General features: G+C 45.1%; 1 protein-coding gene across 7 annotated transcripts in view; it reads left to right on the top strand.

The window, feature by feature from the left end:
• The first annotated feature begins 330 nt into the window (after positions 1-330).
• The window catches only part of UST (uronyl 2-sulfotransferase), a 299,636-nt gene continuing 280,997 nt past the window's right edge, over positions 331-18,969 (top strand). For 3 of the 7 annotated variants that reach the window (XM_045805312.2, XM_087865572.1, XM_045805313.2), the window contains exon 1: positions 1,040-1,763. In XM_045805312.2, coding sequence (XP_045661268.1) covers positions 1,517-1,763 — 247 coding nt within the window. In that variant the 5' untranslated portion in view covers positions 1,040-1,516. Of the gene's footprint in view, positions 408-572; positions 607-1,039; positions 1,764-18,969 lie in introns of those variants that run through there. The other 4 variants (XM_087865574.1, XM_087865573.1, XM_087865575.1 and 1 more) reach the window with 4 other exon arrangements.

Here is an 18,969-nt window from a genome sequence, read left to right on the forward strand (position 1 = left end):
GGAACCAGGGATGAGAGGTGTCAAAACCCCAAGGTGTCTGTTTCTCCAGGTGGCCTGGGCTCAGTGAGCTATATCTCTTCCTCCAATCACTGTGCAAATTATGGGAAAAGGGCCCTGGCTGGGAGATGGTGCAGTGCAGTGGTTAGGATAGTGGGCTTGAGGGTCAGATAGGAGTGTGGCAGCCAACCCGACTCCTAGGAGCTCTGTGTCCTTGGGCAAGTTGGTGCAACTTCTATATATAGCAACAAATGATTCTTACTGTTAAGTGTGGCTGATGAGAACAGCCCTTTTGTGCATCGCCCTCCCCCGTCGCCAGATTGGTGTTGGATTTGGTCTTTCTACCTTGGGGTTTTTTTTTTTAGGTCCAGAAGCTTCCCATGGAAGGAGGGGAGGCAGCGCTGAAATGGGTATGTAAGGGCTCTTCTCCTTCATCTCTGTTAGGGGAAGACCTCCTTGAGTCCGCTCTGTACCCCCGCCCCGTGCTTCTCTGGTCGCTACGTGGAGGAGCAGCTCTGTGGAGTAGCTGTCGAGCCAGGGCGAGCAAGAAGAGAGCGTCCTCTTCCCTTTCTCTTCCAGGAGTCAGAGCGATGAGCCTGGCCACATGGGGTATGTTTAATTATAATTCACACCACTTGCTCTTTGACCATCTTAGTAAAGTCTTGAACATATACCCAAATATCTTTTACCGGCATTTTGTAAGCAGCTCAGGATACAGAAGGAGAATCAAGTTTCTGAAGTGAAAAAAATATATGTATAGTAAAAGAAGCCGTGCTTCTTCCTGCCGGGGACTGTTTACTAGAGGGAAATCAGCGGGGCCCCCAAGAGGTCGCTGGTGGCGCAGAAACTGAGGCCAGAATGTAGAGAAAGGGGGAGGGAGAAAAACACCCAGAAACTTTCTTCCTAGTTGCGAATAATCGCCGCCCCCCCCCCCGTTCGTCCCCCGGTCAGAGGCAGTAACGTGACACCCGGGAGAAACCCGGAGACCCGGGCGCCGAGAGGGAGGGAAGAGGGAGGAGAGAGGGCTGCGGAGAGCCGGAGAGGGAAAGGGGAGGAGAAGAAGGAAAACCCCTGTCAAGGAGGTGGAGCGAGGGGATGGTGTCCGCCTCCCGTTCCTCCCTGCAGTCTTTTAGAGGAGTCTGAACCGGGACAAAACACGCCGAGACCGACAGACACAAAGCCGGGGGGTACACGCTGGCGCTGGAGGCGAGCCCCGGCGGCCGCGAGCGAGCCCGAGGCGCGGCGGGGCGCGGGGCGCGGGGGCGCTAGCGGGCGGGGGCGCTAGCGGGCGCGGGCCGAGCCGGGGCCGGGCACCTCGGCTGCTCGGGCCGCGGCGGCGGGGACCATGCCGAGGAAAGTCTCCTGAGCCCGGCAACTTCGGCCCCTCCCCGCCCCCACCCGGGCTGCCCTCCGCGCGGCCCTGCCCATGTGCAGCCGGCCGGCCGGGCTCTCCTCCTCGCAGGCGGATGGGTGACCTTTTCCTGGCACGGGCAGGCTGTGCGAGGCGGCGGAGCAGGCGATGAAGAAGAAGCAGCAGCATCCCGGCGGCGGCGCGGATCCCTGGCCCCATGGGGCCCCTCTGGGGGGCGCCCCTCCCGGCCTGGGCAGCTGGAAGCGCCGGGTCTCCCTGCTGCCTTTCCTGCGCTTCTCCCTCCGGGACTACGGCTTCTGCATGGCCACCCTGCTGGTCTTCTGCCTGGGCTCCCTCTTCTATCAGCTCAGCGGGGGACCCCCTCGCTTCCTGCTCGACCTGCGGCAGTATTTGGGTAAGGAAGGGGGGCGGGCGAGGGCGGCGCGGGCCGCGCGAACTTGTGCGGGGAGAGAGGGGCGCGCCGGGGACTTCTGGCGCTGCGACCGCCCGCCGGCGCCCCGAGGCTCCCTAGGTGGGACGCCCGGGTGCCGGCTTCCTTCCGCGCGTCCGTCCGTCTGCCCCGAGGCGGAGGCGCTGCCGGGCTGGCGTGCGGGGCAGGTACCCCGGGCGGGGCACCGCATACCTTCCCCGCCTCTGCCTCCCCGTCCGGGGCGGAGTGCAGGCGTGTGTGTTTGTGGGTGTGTACGAGTGTGTGTTTTCTGGCCCGGAGGTGTGGGGAGCGACGAGGGGAAGGGACACCCCCCACCCCCCGTGGTGTTATCAGTGACCGTACTCCTCTGTCTCGTGAGCACTCCGGGTCACGCGGGGGGTGGAGTTCGCTCCTCGCTCCGCTCGGTTCAGCACGTTCTGCCCCGCGAGTCCCCCTCCGCAGCTGGTGCTCGCCGGCTCAGTGGCCCAGGGGCAGTTTTCGGGCCCCGTGCTGACCCTGGGCTGGCTTGTCCTTCGGCCACAGCGAGAGGGACGCGGGGAGCGGCTGCCCCCGGGGGTCTGGGGCTGTCCGAGGGCGCGGGTCAGCCTGGCTGGCAGTGTCGCCTGCTTTGACCCGAAGATCCTCTGCGCTGCGTGTGTCTCAAGTCAGAACTTTTTTGGGGGGGGGGGGCGCTTGCTCTTGGTTTGTTAGAAGCGAGGACTCCTATTTTTTCAGCAGAGGTGAGGAAGGGGTTGCACGGAGAGAAGAGCGGCTGCAGGGAGAGGGCGTGACCCGCAGCTTGGTGCGGGCGCCGGGAGGGCGGTGCCAGAGCCGGGCGAGCGCACGCCCAGGTCCCCCGGCCCCTGCTGGCGCGCGCCCGGGCTGAGGGAGGCTGCAAATCTCCCACACGTCGTAGCCAGAAGAGGTTCTGCGGGGGCGGAGGGGAGAGGCTGGGGAGGCGCCAGCTTCTTGCAAAGGTCCAAGGTGATGAACCGGAGCCACCGGGCAAACATCCGGCATCTGCCTGACGCGAGTGGGTGCGCAAAGGGAAGCCTCCGAAGCGCTGGACCGTATCGGGCCAAAAGACTCCAGCAGGCTGGAAGCTGCCGCACTTCACCTCAAAAGTCCCCCAGTCGCAGAAGCCACAGGTCTAGATAGCAGGCCGTTTTCGAAGGAAAAAAAAAAAAAACAAAAAACCACCCCAGGAAAGTGACAAATGTGTCGGAGCGTTTTGAAATATAAACGCAGATGAAATAATGCTCTTTCCATGTAGAGAAGCTCAGATTTTAAAAGGTGTGGTTCCATTAAAGTAGAAACTTTGGTGAACTGTGGTTTTGTAAGATGCTTTAGGGAAAATTAAAAGAAAATATTGTCCAAGCAGATTTCCAAAGTTCAATCCTTCGCATCTGGTTTCTTAGAGGATTTGGGATAATATGCACTTTTATTAGGGAGTCAAATCTCTTCTCTCCCTGAGTTCTGTATATTGGAGTCTCCATAGCTTCATAGATTCTGAGACACCTGCTAGTGCTACAAAGCTAACTTCCCCCCCTTTTCTTTCTTTCTTTCTTTCTTTCTTTCTTTCTTTCTTTCTTTCTTTCTTTCTTTCTTTCTTTTTTTAATAGTTAACAACATCTCATTGTTAATTGGCATTAGGAAGTGTTTTTGAAGCCCAGGGGTCTATAAAATCTGATAAGGAATTCTTTGTTGAAATTCCTCTTAAGCAAAATGTGGAGGCCAACGGGGCAGGGAAAACATAGTGAGTGGGGAATGAGGATATCTGTGTTTAGTGCCCTCAAGAGCACTTGGCTTTAGGCAGGGCACTCAAACTTCCTGGGCCTCAGCGTTTTCATTAGTAAAGTTAGGGGCTGGACTAGGTTATGTCTCAGACCTCCATCCAGCTCTTGAAATGTTGTGTTTCTGATCCTTTCTTGGGGGTGGGGGGACTGAGAGGAGGAAAGAACAAAGGCCATACTGGGGGTAAAATCAAGAAACTGTGCTATCTAACATGTTAACCTTTTGAAAATTGAGCCAAAAGTGTGTTATTCCCAGAATTGAATACTTTCATCCTATATTTCAAAAAACAAGCCCTGATAAATTTGGGGGCTCAGTTGGTGGAAGTGTGAATTCACTCAGGGAACTGGGAAGAAATGATGGGTCGAACATTGCTCCTGTTACTAACTCATCATTAAGTTTCTGACTGACATGATGGGTGAAAAAAAATGACATCACTGTGAACTGAAAATAGGATACCTTGACCAAATTTGTTCCCTGTTGTTTTGTTACATAAATATAATGATTTTTGGGAAAAGTGCGCTTGTGGTCTTTAAGAGGGTCTAAAATATACCCTTAATAATATAAGGCCAAGTTATCTGCAGAATACTTACCCCTTGTTTCCTTCATTCTATTATTTTAGTGTCTGTCAAAACAAAATTTGTGGTTAGTAAACATATCCTCTCAATTTCCTAAGTTAGCCAATTTTGGAGACAAGTATTTTTTCTTAAATATAAGTTCATGTAAAGTCAAAATTTTCCAAATAAAAATAATATTTATAGCAAAAAAGTTTCTTGACAGGAACTTATTTTAATATACTTATATAATATTATACATCTATACATAGTAGCTACTTGATATTTATGGCAGTAATAACTGAACCTATTGTATCAAATAGGTCTTATGATATTTAACATATTGAATATTCTCACAGTAAAGCCCGGAGATAGGACCATTCATGACAAAAGTTAACATTCATTGTGTATGTTCTGGTAAATGCACACGCAGAATGAAATTGTATCCACATAGCAATATTACAGGGAGCTTCGATCGTTGTTCCCATATTTGATGTGGGAGAAATGAGAACACAGAGATTCACTGACTTGCTGAAGGACCCACAGCAAGGAAGGCAGGACTTGAACCCAAATCTGTCTGATTTAAGCACCTATTGCATAACTCTAAGAGCAGCCAAGATGCAAGAGGAATCTAAAGAGCTGACTGGCTAAAAATAATCATATGTATTTGCATAATTTTGCTTTCTTTGATCCTTTAATTCTGAGTATCTTAAGGGGCCAGCAGAGAAGGGAAATAAGTCAAGCAGCTGGTCTGTTCTTAACTCCACCTTCCTGTATTAATCTCCCGTACCAGCGAGCTCAGCGCTCCCAGTGCCACACACCTGGAGGTGATGTCAATTAGAATCTTAAACTCTTGATCCTCTGTCTTCCTTTAGCAATTTGTTCTTTGTTCAGGCTGGTAGTTTTCAGTGTGTGGTCCCTAGACCTGCATCAGCATCACCTGGAAACTTGTTACAGATGCAGATTCTCAGGGCTCATTCCAGACCAACTGAATGAAAGAGTCTGGGCCCAGGACCCAGCAATCTGTATTTTAGCAAGTCTTTCAGGTGACTCTGATGCAGACTGAAGTTCGAGAACCGTCATTCCAGGGTAAAACTTTACTTTCAGGAAGCCTCCTATATAGTTGAGTGAAAGAAAGGAGATGAGAGAGGAGATTCAGAAAGTATTTTAGAGGTGATGTACATGGTTTCATCTTTTACAGTTCAACTTTTAAAAATGCATCTGCTTTGCTGCTCAAGCCCTATTGTTTCAAGGGAAGGACCCGCCAACAGCTGCAGCTCCAGCTGGCTTTAGACTTTCTGAGGTTAGGAGATGCATGGAATGGGGTGGAGCTGGCAACCGGAAGGAATAGTGAGGAAAGGAAGGGAAAGGAGGCAATAATGATGCTTTCTCTTCCCACAGAAGCTGGGTCAAACTTCTTTTCTAGTTTGTTTGGGGATGAGCAAAGTCTGTTCTCCTTAAAGGTACTTTTTGCAGCAACAGATATGAAGAAAGCAAAATAAATTGAGAGCAGGGTGGATTATGCAGGAATAACTGTGGTCTTGATTTGTTCCTCCTTGAAACGGGTCGAGGGAGAACAGGAGCATACAGTGGGGTAAAGTGCATGCGTTTGGCAAGTGGCTATCCTTAAGCTTGGGGACCATTGTTTTTCCAATTCAGTGAAATTCTTTGCTTTTTTGAAGTGGCATCCAGACTTTGATTTGCTATGGAAAACAAATAAAAATCAAGTAAAATCTCCCCCAGAAATTAGGTTATGATACAGCCTCTGCCAGTAGTCTCATTACTTATGAGCTGTGGAAATATCAGAAACTTGGAATAATATTCATTACCCTGATGTAAACTGAATAAAGCCAGATGGCTTACTACACATCTTATACAACTGGCAAGCTCTAATGATTTATCATCAAGCCTTGGATATGTGATTTAGCCTTTATGGGAACTAAATTTGCCAGGTCGATCTCAAATTGACATGCTTTCCTTTCCATTTTTTAAATTATACTACTTTAAATGAGGATACAATACTTCTATTTCAGTTTTCAGAATTGCCCATCTTTATATATATTATATATGAGCATGGCAATTCCGAGTCAAAAAATGAGGGAGAAAGAGATGGAAATTTATCGAATTTGAAATTTTCCAGGTTTAAATGAATTTAAAGGAAAATGTGAAACTAGAGATCCAGATCTGTTACAAAATCATTTCTTTAAACCTCAAAAGTCAAATTTAATTTTTCTTCTGCACATCAGGCGTGGTTTAAATATAGTGCTCCAGACAGCAATCTAGGAAATGAATGCATTAAATATGATGTGATCAATAGAAATCGTTGACATAAAAAGAAAATGGCATTCTTGTTCATAGCTGCAAATGTGTCTTATAGGGTTGGCTGGGGACACAGTAGCTCTGTATTAGAGGAAGGACAGAAAATGGAATTCAGCTATGGCAGCCTGTTCTGTAAACACATGGCATGAATGGTGAAAAGCATTCTGCTTTGTAAACTATTTTTGATGTAGACTAGTCTCGGTATGAATTGTTTAAAAGTATGTATAAATATGTATTATCTGGATACTGTCTTTCCTCAAATTCCCTGTCATCAATCCAGGTTTAAAACACTAGTTGGCTTTGTATTTGAGAAACCAGAAGGAAAGTGGTCAAGCTTGTTGGGTTCCAGAAGAAATAGTATCTTTTGCTTCCCCTGAGGGAAGCACAGGGGCAGACACTCTAGCTTCCCTGCAGCTGTCCTAACGGGGAGCAGTGATGGACAATGGAAAGGCGTCTTATTTAACAGAGCGTAGCTGCTTGAATTGTGAGAAGTTATCACTTGCTCTTTCTGCTTTCGTTTTTGTTTTGAAAGATGTTAAGACTTGACCACAAATAAATGTTGTCTTACCTGTATTGATTTTTGTTACAGAAATTCAGCTTTAAGCAGTGATCGCCGTAAACCCTTTCATTTATTAGAAATGGAGACAAAAACATGAATATTCCACCAAAAAACTTTTCAAAATGTTGCAGCTGTGGGGTAAGAAAATTCCAAATGAAGCCCATTTTGGTATTGCTTTTAATTTTTAAAAGCTTTATTGAGATATGGTTTAGAAACCATACAATTTGCACATTTCAAGTTTTTAATAGTTTAATAGTTTTCAGTAGTTTTTAGTGTATTCGTAGACACATGCAACCATTGCTATAGTTGATGTTAGAGCATTTTCATCAGCACAAAGAGAAACCGCATACCCTTTGGCTGTCACCTCCCTAGTTCTCCATCTCCTCAGCCCTAAGTCAACTCTAATCTACATTTTGTCTCTGTAGCTTTGTCTATTCTGAATGTCTCCTAGAAATGAAGCCATACAATACGTGGCCTTATGTGACTGGCTTCTATCACTTGGCATATTGTTGTCATGGTTCATTCATTTTATAGCATGTATACCCGCTTCATTCTTTTTAATGACTGAATAATATTCCACAGGATAGACCACATTGTGTTTATCCATTCATGTATTGATGGACATTTGGGTTGTTTCTATCGTTTGGCTATCGTGCATAGTGCTTCCATGAACTTTTGCAGGCAACTTTTTGTTTGAAGACCTATTTTCTGTTCCTTGGGGTATATACTTGGAAGCGGATTGCTAGGTCCTATGGTAATTCTATGTTTAATTTATTGAGGAACTGCCAAGCTGTTTTTCACAGGGGCTACACCATTGTATGCCCCACCAGCAATGTATGAGAGTTTCAGTTTCTCTACATCCTCATCAGCACTTGTTATTTTTCATTATTTTGATTATCGCCATCCTAATGATTGTGAAATGGTGTTTTATTGTGATTTTGTTTTGCATTTCCCTAATGATGAGTGATGTTGAGCATCTTTTCATGTGCTTATTGGTCATTCGTGTGTCTTCTTTGGAAAAATGTGTATTCACATCCTTTGCCCGTTTTTTTTTTTTAAGATTTGTTTATTTATTTTAGAGAGAGAGTGCATGGGGGAGGGGCCGAGGGAGAGGGAGAGGGAAGCTCAGGCAGACTCTGCCCTGAGACCCTGAGGTCACGACCTGAGCCAAAGCCAAGAGTCAGATGCTCAACTGACTTACCACTCAGGCGCCCCCCTTCACCCATTTTTGAATTGGGTTGTGTTTTTGTTTTTGAGTTTGAAGGGTTCTTTATATATTCTGGATACTAGACCCTTATCAGATATATAATTTTGCTATTTATTTTGAAGTTGCAAAAGATGGTACTGGCTGAAACACAATACTGTTACGTGTTGTTCTCTATTGTAGGTGTGTACCTTCTCAAGGGGCAAATTGGTTTCATACTTTAGTCACTTCCAAAGTGCTAAGTACAGTGTCTGGGTTTATAGTACATTCTAAATAAATTCCTAACAACCTGAAACAAGGCTCTCTTCAAAACAATCTTGGGGATCTTGTTTGCAGTATGGATTTCTTTGAATAGGAAACATTTTGGTTGTCTGCATTTAGTTCTCATGTGTGAAACTTCATGGATAGCTAGCAGTAACCCATTTTATAGATGTCAGAATGATTACTGTGACTTATATGTGAAATATGAGTGTAGCTAGTTTTGAACAGCAGATTATAGTACAATGGATGTATTTTGTCCTGTATTTGGTCACTAGAATGGAGCTGATGAGCTCAGCGGGGGAAAACCTTTGGTTACACCATGTTCCTTATACAAGGTAATACAAGGCTACCAAGAAGATCTTGAGCCTTCTCATAAAATTAGAATTCATATGCAATTCATTTTTTATTCACCTTGTACTACAGCATACAGAACAAATATATAGGAATGGGATTATGTATATATATTTCTCTTTAGTAAATTAACATGAATTTTAGAAAGAAATATTACTTGTTTTTCTAACAGTGTTAGATATTTTTAGTGTGTTTTAAAAATATGTGTTATCAAAATGAGAAGCTTTAACATAGGTACGTTCAATTCCATGCTGCTCGGTAGCAGCTCAATTTGAATAATTTGTAACACTCTCCTATTGAAAATGACCTGGGAGCCAGACAGCTGTTGAGTGTTGAGGGTATGCTACACCTCTTGGTCTGACTCAGGGTTTCTATCAGTTGTCTGTCATTTCCCAAAGATAGCCCCTGGCTCATTTTTCTTGTCTCGTTATGTGACTGTGCTTCTGCGATTGCCTCTCTACCTATGGTTTAGGAAGCTCACATTCCAACGATGATCTCTGAACTCCTGTACTTAGTTCATGATCACTTCTGAAGTTGTGATAGTCTACCCTGTATTGTGACAGTTTGTGGGCCAGCTCCTTGAAAGGAAGAAGCTTCTCCAATACTGTCCATCTCTACTCTGACACCTCTCCTGGGTGCTCTGTACCGATAATTCTCAGGAATTATCTGTCGATGCAATGTATTTGCTGAGCAGACTGTTCTTCGCGAAGGTTCCACATCCTGCTTCATTTGGTCTCTATTTTAAGTAGAAGACGTGGGGAGGAGTGCCAGGAAAGACTTCAGCTCAGGTGATGTCTACGGCCTCTCTCTTCCTGTCTCTTTTCTCCCTGACTGTTTGAAGCATATGTTCCAAGGAAAGATATGAAAGCCACTACGACATATAATTCTGTAAAGATTTCTCTGCGCATGGGGATAACTGTCCACCTCTGACCTGTGGAGATTTGGAATTACCTTTAAACCCCCCCCCCCCCGTAATTAAGAATACTGAGATCAATCTAGAGCTTTGGCCGCATATGACTAGAATGCAGACTTCTTGTTTCTTGTCATTTTTCCAAACCCCGATCAGCTGTTTTGGGAGTTCGCAGATCATTTATTTCTCTCTCTAAGCCAGTGTCTTCCTTTCCTAGCAATTTGTGTTAAATTAGCTAGTCCATTTCTGGCCTGACTTTTTGTCTTTAAAGAGATTAGACCAAAAGATGGCATGGTTTTTGAAGTAGTGAGCAAATGGGTTTAAACCTAGAAGGGCAAAATGAGAAACTATAGAAGTAGGGCTCGGTGCACAAACCCATTGACCCTTGTTTGATGAAAGGTACTAAAATCACCGTAAGCCACGCCTTGATTAAGCAATTCGCAGTTCGCTCGCTGCTGAGTGGTTGAAGTAATTATTTACATTTAACTGTACTGCACTTCCGGAAACGCCGTTGATTTTTTTTTTTTTTTCTAGCTCAGTGAGTATGACTGTCACCATCTTAATGAAAATAAAAATGGAAGTATTCTGAAACACATAAATTCTTTTGTTCAGTCATTCAGCAAATATTCATGGAAGGCCTGTAGACCAGAAGCATCAGACGTTAGAAAGAACAGAGGCTTTAGGGCAGAGATGTTGATGGGAATCACTGTGCTACCACTTAATCAGCTGGGGGAACTCGGGCAATTTTCTCAACTTCTCTGAACCTCCGGTGTTTTGATCTGTATGATGGGCTTGATAAGTCCTGTTTTATAGGATGCTATCTACCCCAGGGCCCGGCATTCAGATTCAACAAATGTCCATTTCTTCACTTTGTCCTTTGCTTCTCTCAGGCTCCCTTTTCTTCTGGCACAAATACATCCGTGCACGGGGCACACACACATGCAAACAGACATCCTCATGGAATGTGCAGACTCACTCCTGGCTTGCCTTCCAACCGAAAGCACCAATCTAACCAAGAACTATGAATGTACTAAATTAGTGTTCTTGTGGGTTATCTCGTTACCCTCACCCTCATATTGGTGAGGGCTCTTCGACAGCTGACAAGTTCCAGTCATATGCCCCGTTAATTATCTGCACACCGATCTTCCAGCTTCTTCTCTCCATTGCTTCCTGAAAACAGTCTTGAAAGAACACATTCTACGCACAACCTGTTTTGCTCTGTTTTGAATTTATCCACACCTTCCTCCCCCCACCCCCATATTTGTAAAATAAAAGTAGTTGTGCAGAGAGAGTATGGTGAAGCTGACACTCTGGGATGGCCTGCTGTTCAAGGACAGGGCTAGGGGTCTGTCACTCATGCCCTTTCAAGCAATCAGGATGCTAGGCAGACAAGGTGACAGCTGTGAGAACTTCTCACACTTAAGATGGAACTACCAGGCCCCATAGGAAGGCCACTTGCTTTTCTCTGATTCCTGCTTCCCTTCTATTGGAGGTCAGGGCCAGAGTAACGGACCCAAGTCACGGATCCTGTCTTCGCCTGGAGGCTGGTGAACTTGCATATTCCGCTTCTTCCTGTCGCCTTGACCTGCCCGGCCTTCCATGGGTGCTGGCACCTGTGAGAGCCCCAGGCCGTTCCTATCTGCGGTATCTGGTCACTCGTGTCCTGGAGAAGTTGAAAGCAACGGCAATTTTACATTATTTAATAGAAAGTTAAATTTTGTTTAGAAAAGCCATGACCTTGCAATTCCGGCGGAGAGCTTCCTGCTTTGACACGAGGGCTGTTTGACGTGAATGCCTTCCCGCTGGAGAAGCAGAAGAAAACCGTGCGGGTTGCTGTGAGGAGTACAGGACCTGGTTCCGGAAGGGTTCCCAGCTAGTCAGTGGTCAGTGCTCTTAAGTCACATGAGCCTCTTAGGCTTAGGATTCTTTACCTCTAAAATGAAGACCTTTGATTAGGTCCATGATTCTCCGTTGTTTTTCACGACCCCGAGATCATGACCTAAGCCGGAATCAAGAGTCTGACACTTAACCAACTGAGCCACCCAGGTGCCCCAAGTCCTGCCTACTCTTAAAATCGTATGTTGAAAGAGATAAGAAGCCATTTAAGTGTAACAACTAAAACTGTAAGGCTCTTTGGCACTGAAAGTTTATTTAAAAGACTGCAGGAGTCAAGTGACTCAGGCAAGTAGAAAACGCGAAAACTTTTTAGGCCATTATTTTCAAAGTCTTAATCATAGTTTTTTTTGTTTGTTGTTTTGTTGCTTTGTCTTCATTAAAATTGGCACCCCTCCCTCCACATCACCAATTTGCCACAGCCTTTCTGGACAATAATGGGAGAATCTTGTTCCAGAAATTGTGGGAAACAGGATGTCCCTAGGAAGGCAGAGAGAGAGGGAAAGCAGAGGAAGACATATCTTTCCAGAATCTAGTGTCTAACAATGTGATAGGAAGAAAGAAGGAAAACAAGTAGGAATAAGAAAGCTCCGTTGTTCAAAGAAGGTTCTCACACGCTCTTGCCAGCTGTCTGCTACTGGCCATCCCGTTCCATCGTGGACAGCTCCAGTGGCTGAGAGAGTTCTTTACAGGGTGGTGAGCTACTTCCGTCTGCTTCTGCTAGTTCTTCTGGAAGCTGCACAGAACAGTCTATTGGACTGTATCATCTTTCAGAGGATTGAAGATATGAAGATGACTGTCATGCCCCCCGCCCACATAAATATTGCTCAGAAAAACAGACGTAAATCCCAGTAGTTCCTCATCTGAAGTCACCTTCAGACGTAGAGCAAACAGCAAAGGGAAAAAACGGCCATAACAGTAGAACCTTCTGAACAATGGCACCCCATAAGCAAGGCAAAAGACCCAGACTGGGGACAGATGTTTCTCTAGGAAATGGGATTAATATGCAGCTATTTAAATGTTCAATAAATCAATAAACAAGAGAAATAATTCATGAGATAAATGAGCAAAGAATATTAGCAGGCAATTCATAGAAGAGGAAACATACCTGGCCAGTACGCCTATGAGAAGACCAAATAGCTTTCATTCTCTCAAGTACCTGAACCACTTGCCTCTGTCTCTGGGACCCTTCACTGGCCTTCCAGTTCCCTCTGCTCACGAGCCTACTTTGCAGAGAGAAGTCACTCTCAGAAGTGTGTCTCTTCTCACCCACCTTCTTCTGAGAATGACCGCCACATCCATCACTGTTGTGTCATCATGACAGGGGAGTGGAGCCTGGGGCAGCTCTCGGGAGCCCTGACTCAAGCCCTAAACACAGAAGGCTTGCTGAGCGTTTGGTGCCACATTTGTGTTGGGTGGTCTGCTCCCTGAGACACCCCTCTGCACACTCAGAACCACAGCCAGTGAACCACACACAGTTAACACCCAACAGCGCCCTGCTCGGCCTCCCTCCCTCACGGGCGCTTTGCTGAGTCTGTAAGAAGCAGGGCAGAAGGAACTGACGTCGCCCGCTCAGAATGCAGCATCTTGCCTGGGAGTATTTTCTCAATATCTGGGAAAACAAGTGAAACTGACTCATCTGGTTGGAGTTCTACAAAAATATGATTGCAGATTTCTTGCGATTTCATTCTGCTTTCGTGTCAGAATTCATCCAACGATGTGCCAGAAAATGTGTGTAAAATCACGTACAGATTTAGACACTTGAAGAGGAAGTTATTTTTACCAGGCCGGGGAAGGAAACAGAAAGTGACAGTTGGCAGGGAAGTCAGGGCAGGGCTGAGTAAGGAGGTGAGGTGTCTGCACAGCTGGGGTGCGGGCACGCTTGCATCTCCCGTCTTGCCAGACTGGCCTGGGGGCTGCGGTGCGGTCATCTCTTAGCAGGTCGAGTGAGGAGTTCCTGTGCCGAAGACCTACCCAGAGAAGAGTGTTGACATAACCTCGGAGGACGATGCCAGTTGAAGCAGTCGTGAGGTTCACATTGGTTACTCCTGAGACGCGCTGCGTGCTCTCCGGGGCAGTTTCACGGGAGTCCCTCTCACAAGCTGCACAGGACACCAAGGTGAAAATGGAGTGAAGGATTCTGGAAAGCGATGCAAATATAAAAACCAAATGGTGGCAGCATCTTTATTTTGCCTTAGCAGATGACAGGAGCGAGGCTGTATTATTTTCTTTGCTTGGGCTTTTCCCAATTCCAAAGGCTGCTCTTGTTTGCTTGCCCAGCAGAGATCCAAGGCCTTACAGAGTCTAAAGTATTTGTGGTTATGTTCTTCTAGTCATGCTGTGAGATGAAGAGGTTTCCAGAAATTAAAGGGCGGGAGAAGGAAGGATTTGTTAGGATCTATAACCTCTTTTTATTGCCCTTTTCCCTTGGGCAAAGGATATCTAAAGTTACCATTTAGTGATGACATTTGAGTCTCATAAGCTTGTAGTTTGATGATGAACTTTTCAAATGCATTTGGAAAATACTTTATTCAAGCATTCTTGCGCCTTGCTGTCCTGTTCCTTATGGCTGGGGAGAGGTGCGTAAGTTCTCTGTGCCCGTGTTGTGAAATGTTCACGGTCACAGTGGTGCCACTCTGTTTCTGACCTGAACTCTGGCATAGAGAGTGTGTGTAGGTGTGTTGGTAAGTGTGCTCCCTAGCTTGGAGGGATGACCTACTAGAACATACCTGGGTTACCAGGAGGGCTTCTATTTTTGTGTTTCATTTCTTTTATGGCATCATGCATTGCTGTTTGAAAACATAGCCCCCGTCATCCTGGTTTTTTTCCTGGCCACCTTGTTGGAATGATAGGTGACCTTTTGTTCATTTCAGAGTAAGTCTTGCCCACAAGGCTTTTTTTTTTTTTTTAATATTTTATTTATTTGAGAGAGAGCGTGAGAGAGTGCACAAGTGGCGGGGAGGAGAGGGGTAGAAGCAGAAGGAGAAGCAGACGCCCCGCTGAGCAGGGAGCCCGACTCGGGGCTCCATCCCAGGACCCCGGGATCACGACCTGAGCCGAAGGCAGATGCTTCACCCACTGAGCCACCCAGGTCCCCCGCCCACAAGGCTTATACTTCATGGAAGTTTGATATCATTGAGCCTTAAGGGATCAGAGAACCTGTGTTTTCCGATAGCTTTCCCATGCCTACCCTCCTTCACATTCGGCGTGGCAGTTGCCCTGTCTTGCTTCCATCTTGTTCCTTCCACAGATATTCATCAACTCTGGTGAAGTGCTGGGTGCTGGAGGTAGCCTGAGCTAATAACACGGCACTCAGTGGGCTGCCTTCTACTTGGAAGGGCGGAGAAGGACTGAGGCCGCACATAGAGAGGGGTGAACAGGGGCCTGTGGGAAACTACCAGAGGAGAGTAGAAGCAGTATTTGTGCCTGGCTGTGGTGAGGCCGATGATCTCTTTGGTTAAGGCCCTGTTTATGCCAGTCTCAAGCTCTTAAGTCTGGATGCACGATAGAATTACCTGGAGAGCTTTGGAAAATGCTGATTTTCATTCATTTGGTCAGGGTGGGGCCTGCGCACCTGTATTTGTTAGAAGCTCCCGGGTAATTCTAATATGCAAGCAACGTAGAGAATCACTGTAGCGGGTACAGGGCACAGCAGTTCGGCGTGTGCATTAAGTCCTCTTACAGTGCTATTGAGGGATGCTTCACTTAATCTAAAATCGTTTATTTGGTTGTGACGTAACCCTTTAGCTTTTGGCTTCTCCACACCAGCTCTTCTCAAACTCGAATGGCCTTCAGATCACCTGGGAGTTGGGTAAACTGTAGATTCTGGTTCAGTAGATCGCGGGTGGGGCCTGGGATTCTGCATTTCCAAGAAGCTCCCAGATGTCTTCAGCATGCTCCCTCTATCTTGTTGAAAGATCATACTTTAAGTAGCAAGGGTCTACACTGCAGCTTTTCTAGGACATAATTAATATTTGTAAACAGACCCGTGAGTCAAGGTACAGCCCAGCCCACTAAAGATCTGTGCATTTAAACATTTTATAAAATTCTTCTTTTTTTAAAGATTTTATTTTTAAGTAATCTCTACACCCAACGTGGGGCTCGAACTAACAGCCCAAAGATCACGAGTAGTGTGTCCCACCGACTGAGCCAGGCACCCCTATAAGCTTCTTTTTAATTGAATTTTCATTTACCAATTTGATTGTTCAAATTTAAGAACACTAGATTTTTCTTAAGTGAGAATCACACACCTGCATGATTCAAATTTAAAATGCCTATTTTTTTTTCTTTTAATCTTTGTAATCCACAGTATTGAAATGTAGGCTGTTTGGAGGTTTGTGAAGTACATATTTTGACCTAACGTCAAGTTCGTTAATAAGCATTGAAAATAAAACAACTGGTTTGGGTATGAAATTTCTTCATAGTTGTTGCAGATTCCTGCCCCGTTTTAAATTTTGTTGTTGAGGCATAGTATCAGAATTCATTGCCAAGTATACCTCTTATCCAAATACTCCCGGTGACAGATTTTTTTTTTTTTTAAGGCCAGAGCAAATAATTGGATGCAAATAGAGCAAATAATTAGAATGACTTGGTGTCATGCTTTCACAACACAATTTTAAGAAATAGTTAAAACCATTAATGCATGCTCATTGGAGGAAACTGGAAAACAGAAAGACACAAAGAAGAAAGGAGGAAGCATGTTAATTGCTTTACTCACAACTGCTTTGGTTTGGTTACACGTTCCTCCCCCGTGCAGTATCACAAAGGCTCTTCCACGCCTTCACACATTTTTCTACGAGGTTGGTTTTCATGGTGGCAGAGTATCTTGTGAATGTTCCGTGATTCCTTTAGTAGGGTCTTTTTCATATTTAGCCTCTTTCCAGTTTTTTGAGATTCTAGATACAGCTGTGATGAATATTGTTCAGCTTTCGCACCCTTGTCTACTTCCCTGGGATAAATCCCTAGACTTGGCACTGCTGGATCAGAGTGTGAGCCCGTGTTAGAATCACTCTTTGTACAAACTGCCGTAGCTTGTGGTGTAGTTCACCAGCAGCCTGTAACCTGTTTTGCTCATTCCCTGACAAGTACTGGATCTGATGTCATAAAACTCTCACCCATTCCATTGGTGAAAAGTGCTGTTCTCTGGCTATAATTCCCATCTGCATGCATATTAGTGACATTGAATAATTTGACTGTGTTTATAAGGTGCATTACTTCTTTGGGGAATGTGATTTACCCTTCTCCATTTTTTCCCTCTAGATGTGAATGTTCTCCTTTTCTTATCAACTGTAAGAGTTCTTTCAGGGTGGGGAGTATTAACCCTTCCCCATATGTGCAAATAATAATCTGGTTTTTCATTGCCCTTTGGTTTTTTAAATCAGTATCTTTTATTTTTCCTGTGCACTAATTCACGTTCTTCTGTTTATTATTATTTTTTTTGCTTTGGGGTTTTTTTAGCTTTTTTTTTTATTATGTCCAGTTAGCCAACATATAGTACTTCATTGGTTTTTGAGGTAGTGTTCAACGTTTGGGAAGGCCTCATATCCTGATATCAAGTACAGATCTGTATATTTTCTTCTAGTTTGTTGTTTCCTTATTTCATTCATTTTCTCACCCGTTTTGGCACTTATTTTGGTGTAAATTAACTCCAGTGAGTCTAGCTGGAGAAAAAGTCATCATACTTGAATGTTGTCATTCTTGAACAATAAATTAATTTTTCAAACATTGAAATGAACTGATTTGACCTTAGTGCTTTTCAGAGGCTTTGAAACCCCCATTTGCCATCTAATCCCACACTTTTGGAGGCAGGAGGGATTCGGAGGCCATCCAGTCCTTCTCTGTAGTACTAGAACCCAGTGGCTGGGGCTCTTCTTCCGCTGCCTCTTCCAGCTGTACCTCTGAGCGCAGGTCCCCGCTGCCCAGCCACTGCGATTGTTTCTGGACGGAACTGTTTGTGTGTCCGTGGATTGCAGTTACTTGCACTCTGGCTGGGCAGACACGGCCGTTCTCCTTGCCTGTCCTGGCTTGAGTTGCTCGGTTACAGGATTGGGCAAATTTATAAGTCTCAGCCTCTTGGATTCTTCCTGGGTTTCTTACTGAGGGCTAAAAATGAGCCTCCCAAAGCCACATGCACCCTTCTCAGTTTGGCTAGAAATTAAGCTGAGGGTGGAGCTCCTTAAGGACAGCCTGGCTCTCCCAGCCCTCGGCCCTTTGCAGCATCTTGGTCATGGGGACAGCATTCATGTTAGCACTATTTTTATAAGCAGCTAGATGACAATAAGTTATTTCATTCCCGTGGGTTGTTATTCTTTTAAATGTTTATAAAACTCAAGGGATCACAATTTGAAAACACGGACATTTAAAGGCCAACCATATGGTCTAGCAGAGCTGCGTTTTCTTTTCAGGAAATCATGTTTCGACTATGAACTTGCCTTTAACAGGATGTTGAGTATTTCAGGAGGCAGTGTGGTGTAACAGAGCATTGGGCTTCAAATCAGAAGTCCTCTGTTTGAGTCCTGGCATTGCCACTGTGCAGCTGTGTGACCTTGGGTAATTCACTTAACCTCTCTGAATCTCCATTGGAACTTTAGAGGGACTCTTTCTGTTCTAGAACAACAGCCACCAGATTATAAAGAGAATGCTATCTGGTACTTTGCTGCCTGGAATACTATGAAAATTTGCATTTATAATATCTGCCAATACACATCCTCATTTTAATTATCGAGGCAGAAGCCTAACTAGAGCAGGTGGCCCTCCGGAGTGTAGGAGCAGGAGGGATGTTACTTAACTGTGGGATGTGTGTGTGTGTGTTGTGACTTCAAACAAACAAACCCACCAAAGTTCTGCCTTGAGGCTTTCACACACAGGGTTATTTGTTGTGCATGTGGTTCTGCTCTTTCTGTCACAGTTTTCTGTGGGAAGAAGTCCTCCTAAGATAATGTAAATTACATTTTAATCTACTGGATATTTTTACTCTTTCCCTATTTTCCTAAAGGGCTAAATGAAGATTTTTTTTGGTATGTCCTAAGACCTTTGACTATTTCACTTTAATTTACAAAGAATAGTTTGATGATTAGAAGTTCTAAAAACACTTACCCTGTGATCATTTGAAGTTTTTAATTTTTTCAATAATGTTTTCAAAATTTGTGTGCTAGAGACACGAATGTTCTCCCAAGAGCTACTAGTCTAGTCTCTGATACGGATGTATATATAAATTCATCATTTTCATGCATCTATTTGTGCTAATAGAGATTCGTTCGCATGCCTAGGGAGCAGAGGGGAGGGAAAAATTAAATTACAAGAGGGCTCCATGGAAGAGGTGACACTTGAGCTGGGTGTTGAAGTGTAAA

Source organism: Ursus americanus, chromosome 11, assembly GCF_024610735.1.
Source record: "Ursus americanus isolate L20-20 chromosome 11, mUrsAme1.1.p, whole genome shotgun sequence".
NCBI lineage: Eukaryota > Metazoa > Chordata > Mammalia > Carnivora > Ursidae > Ursus > Ursus americanus.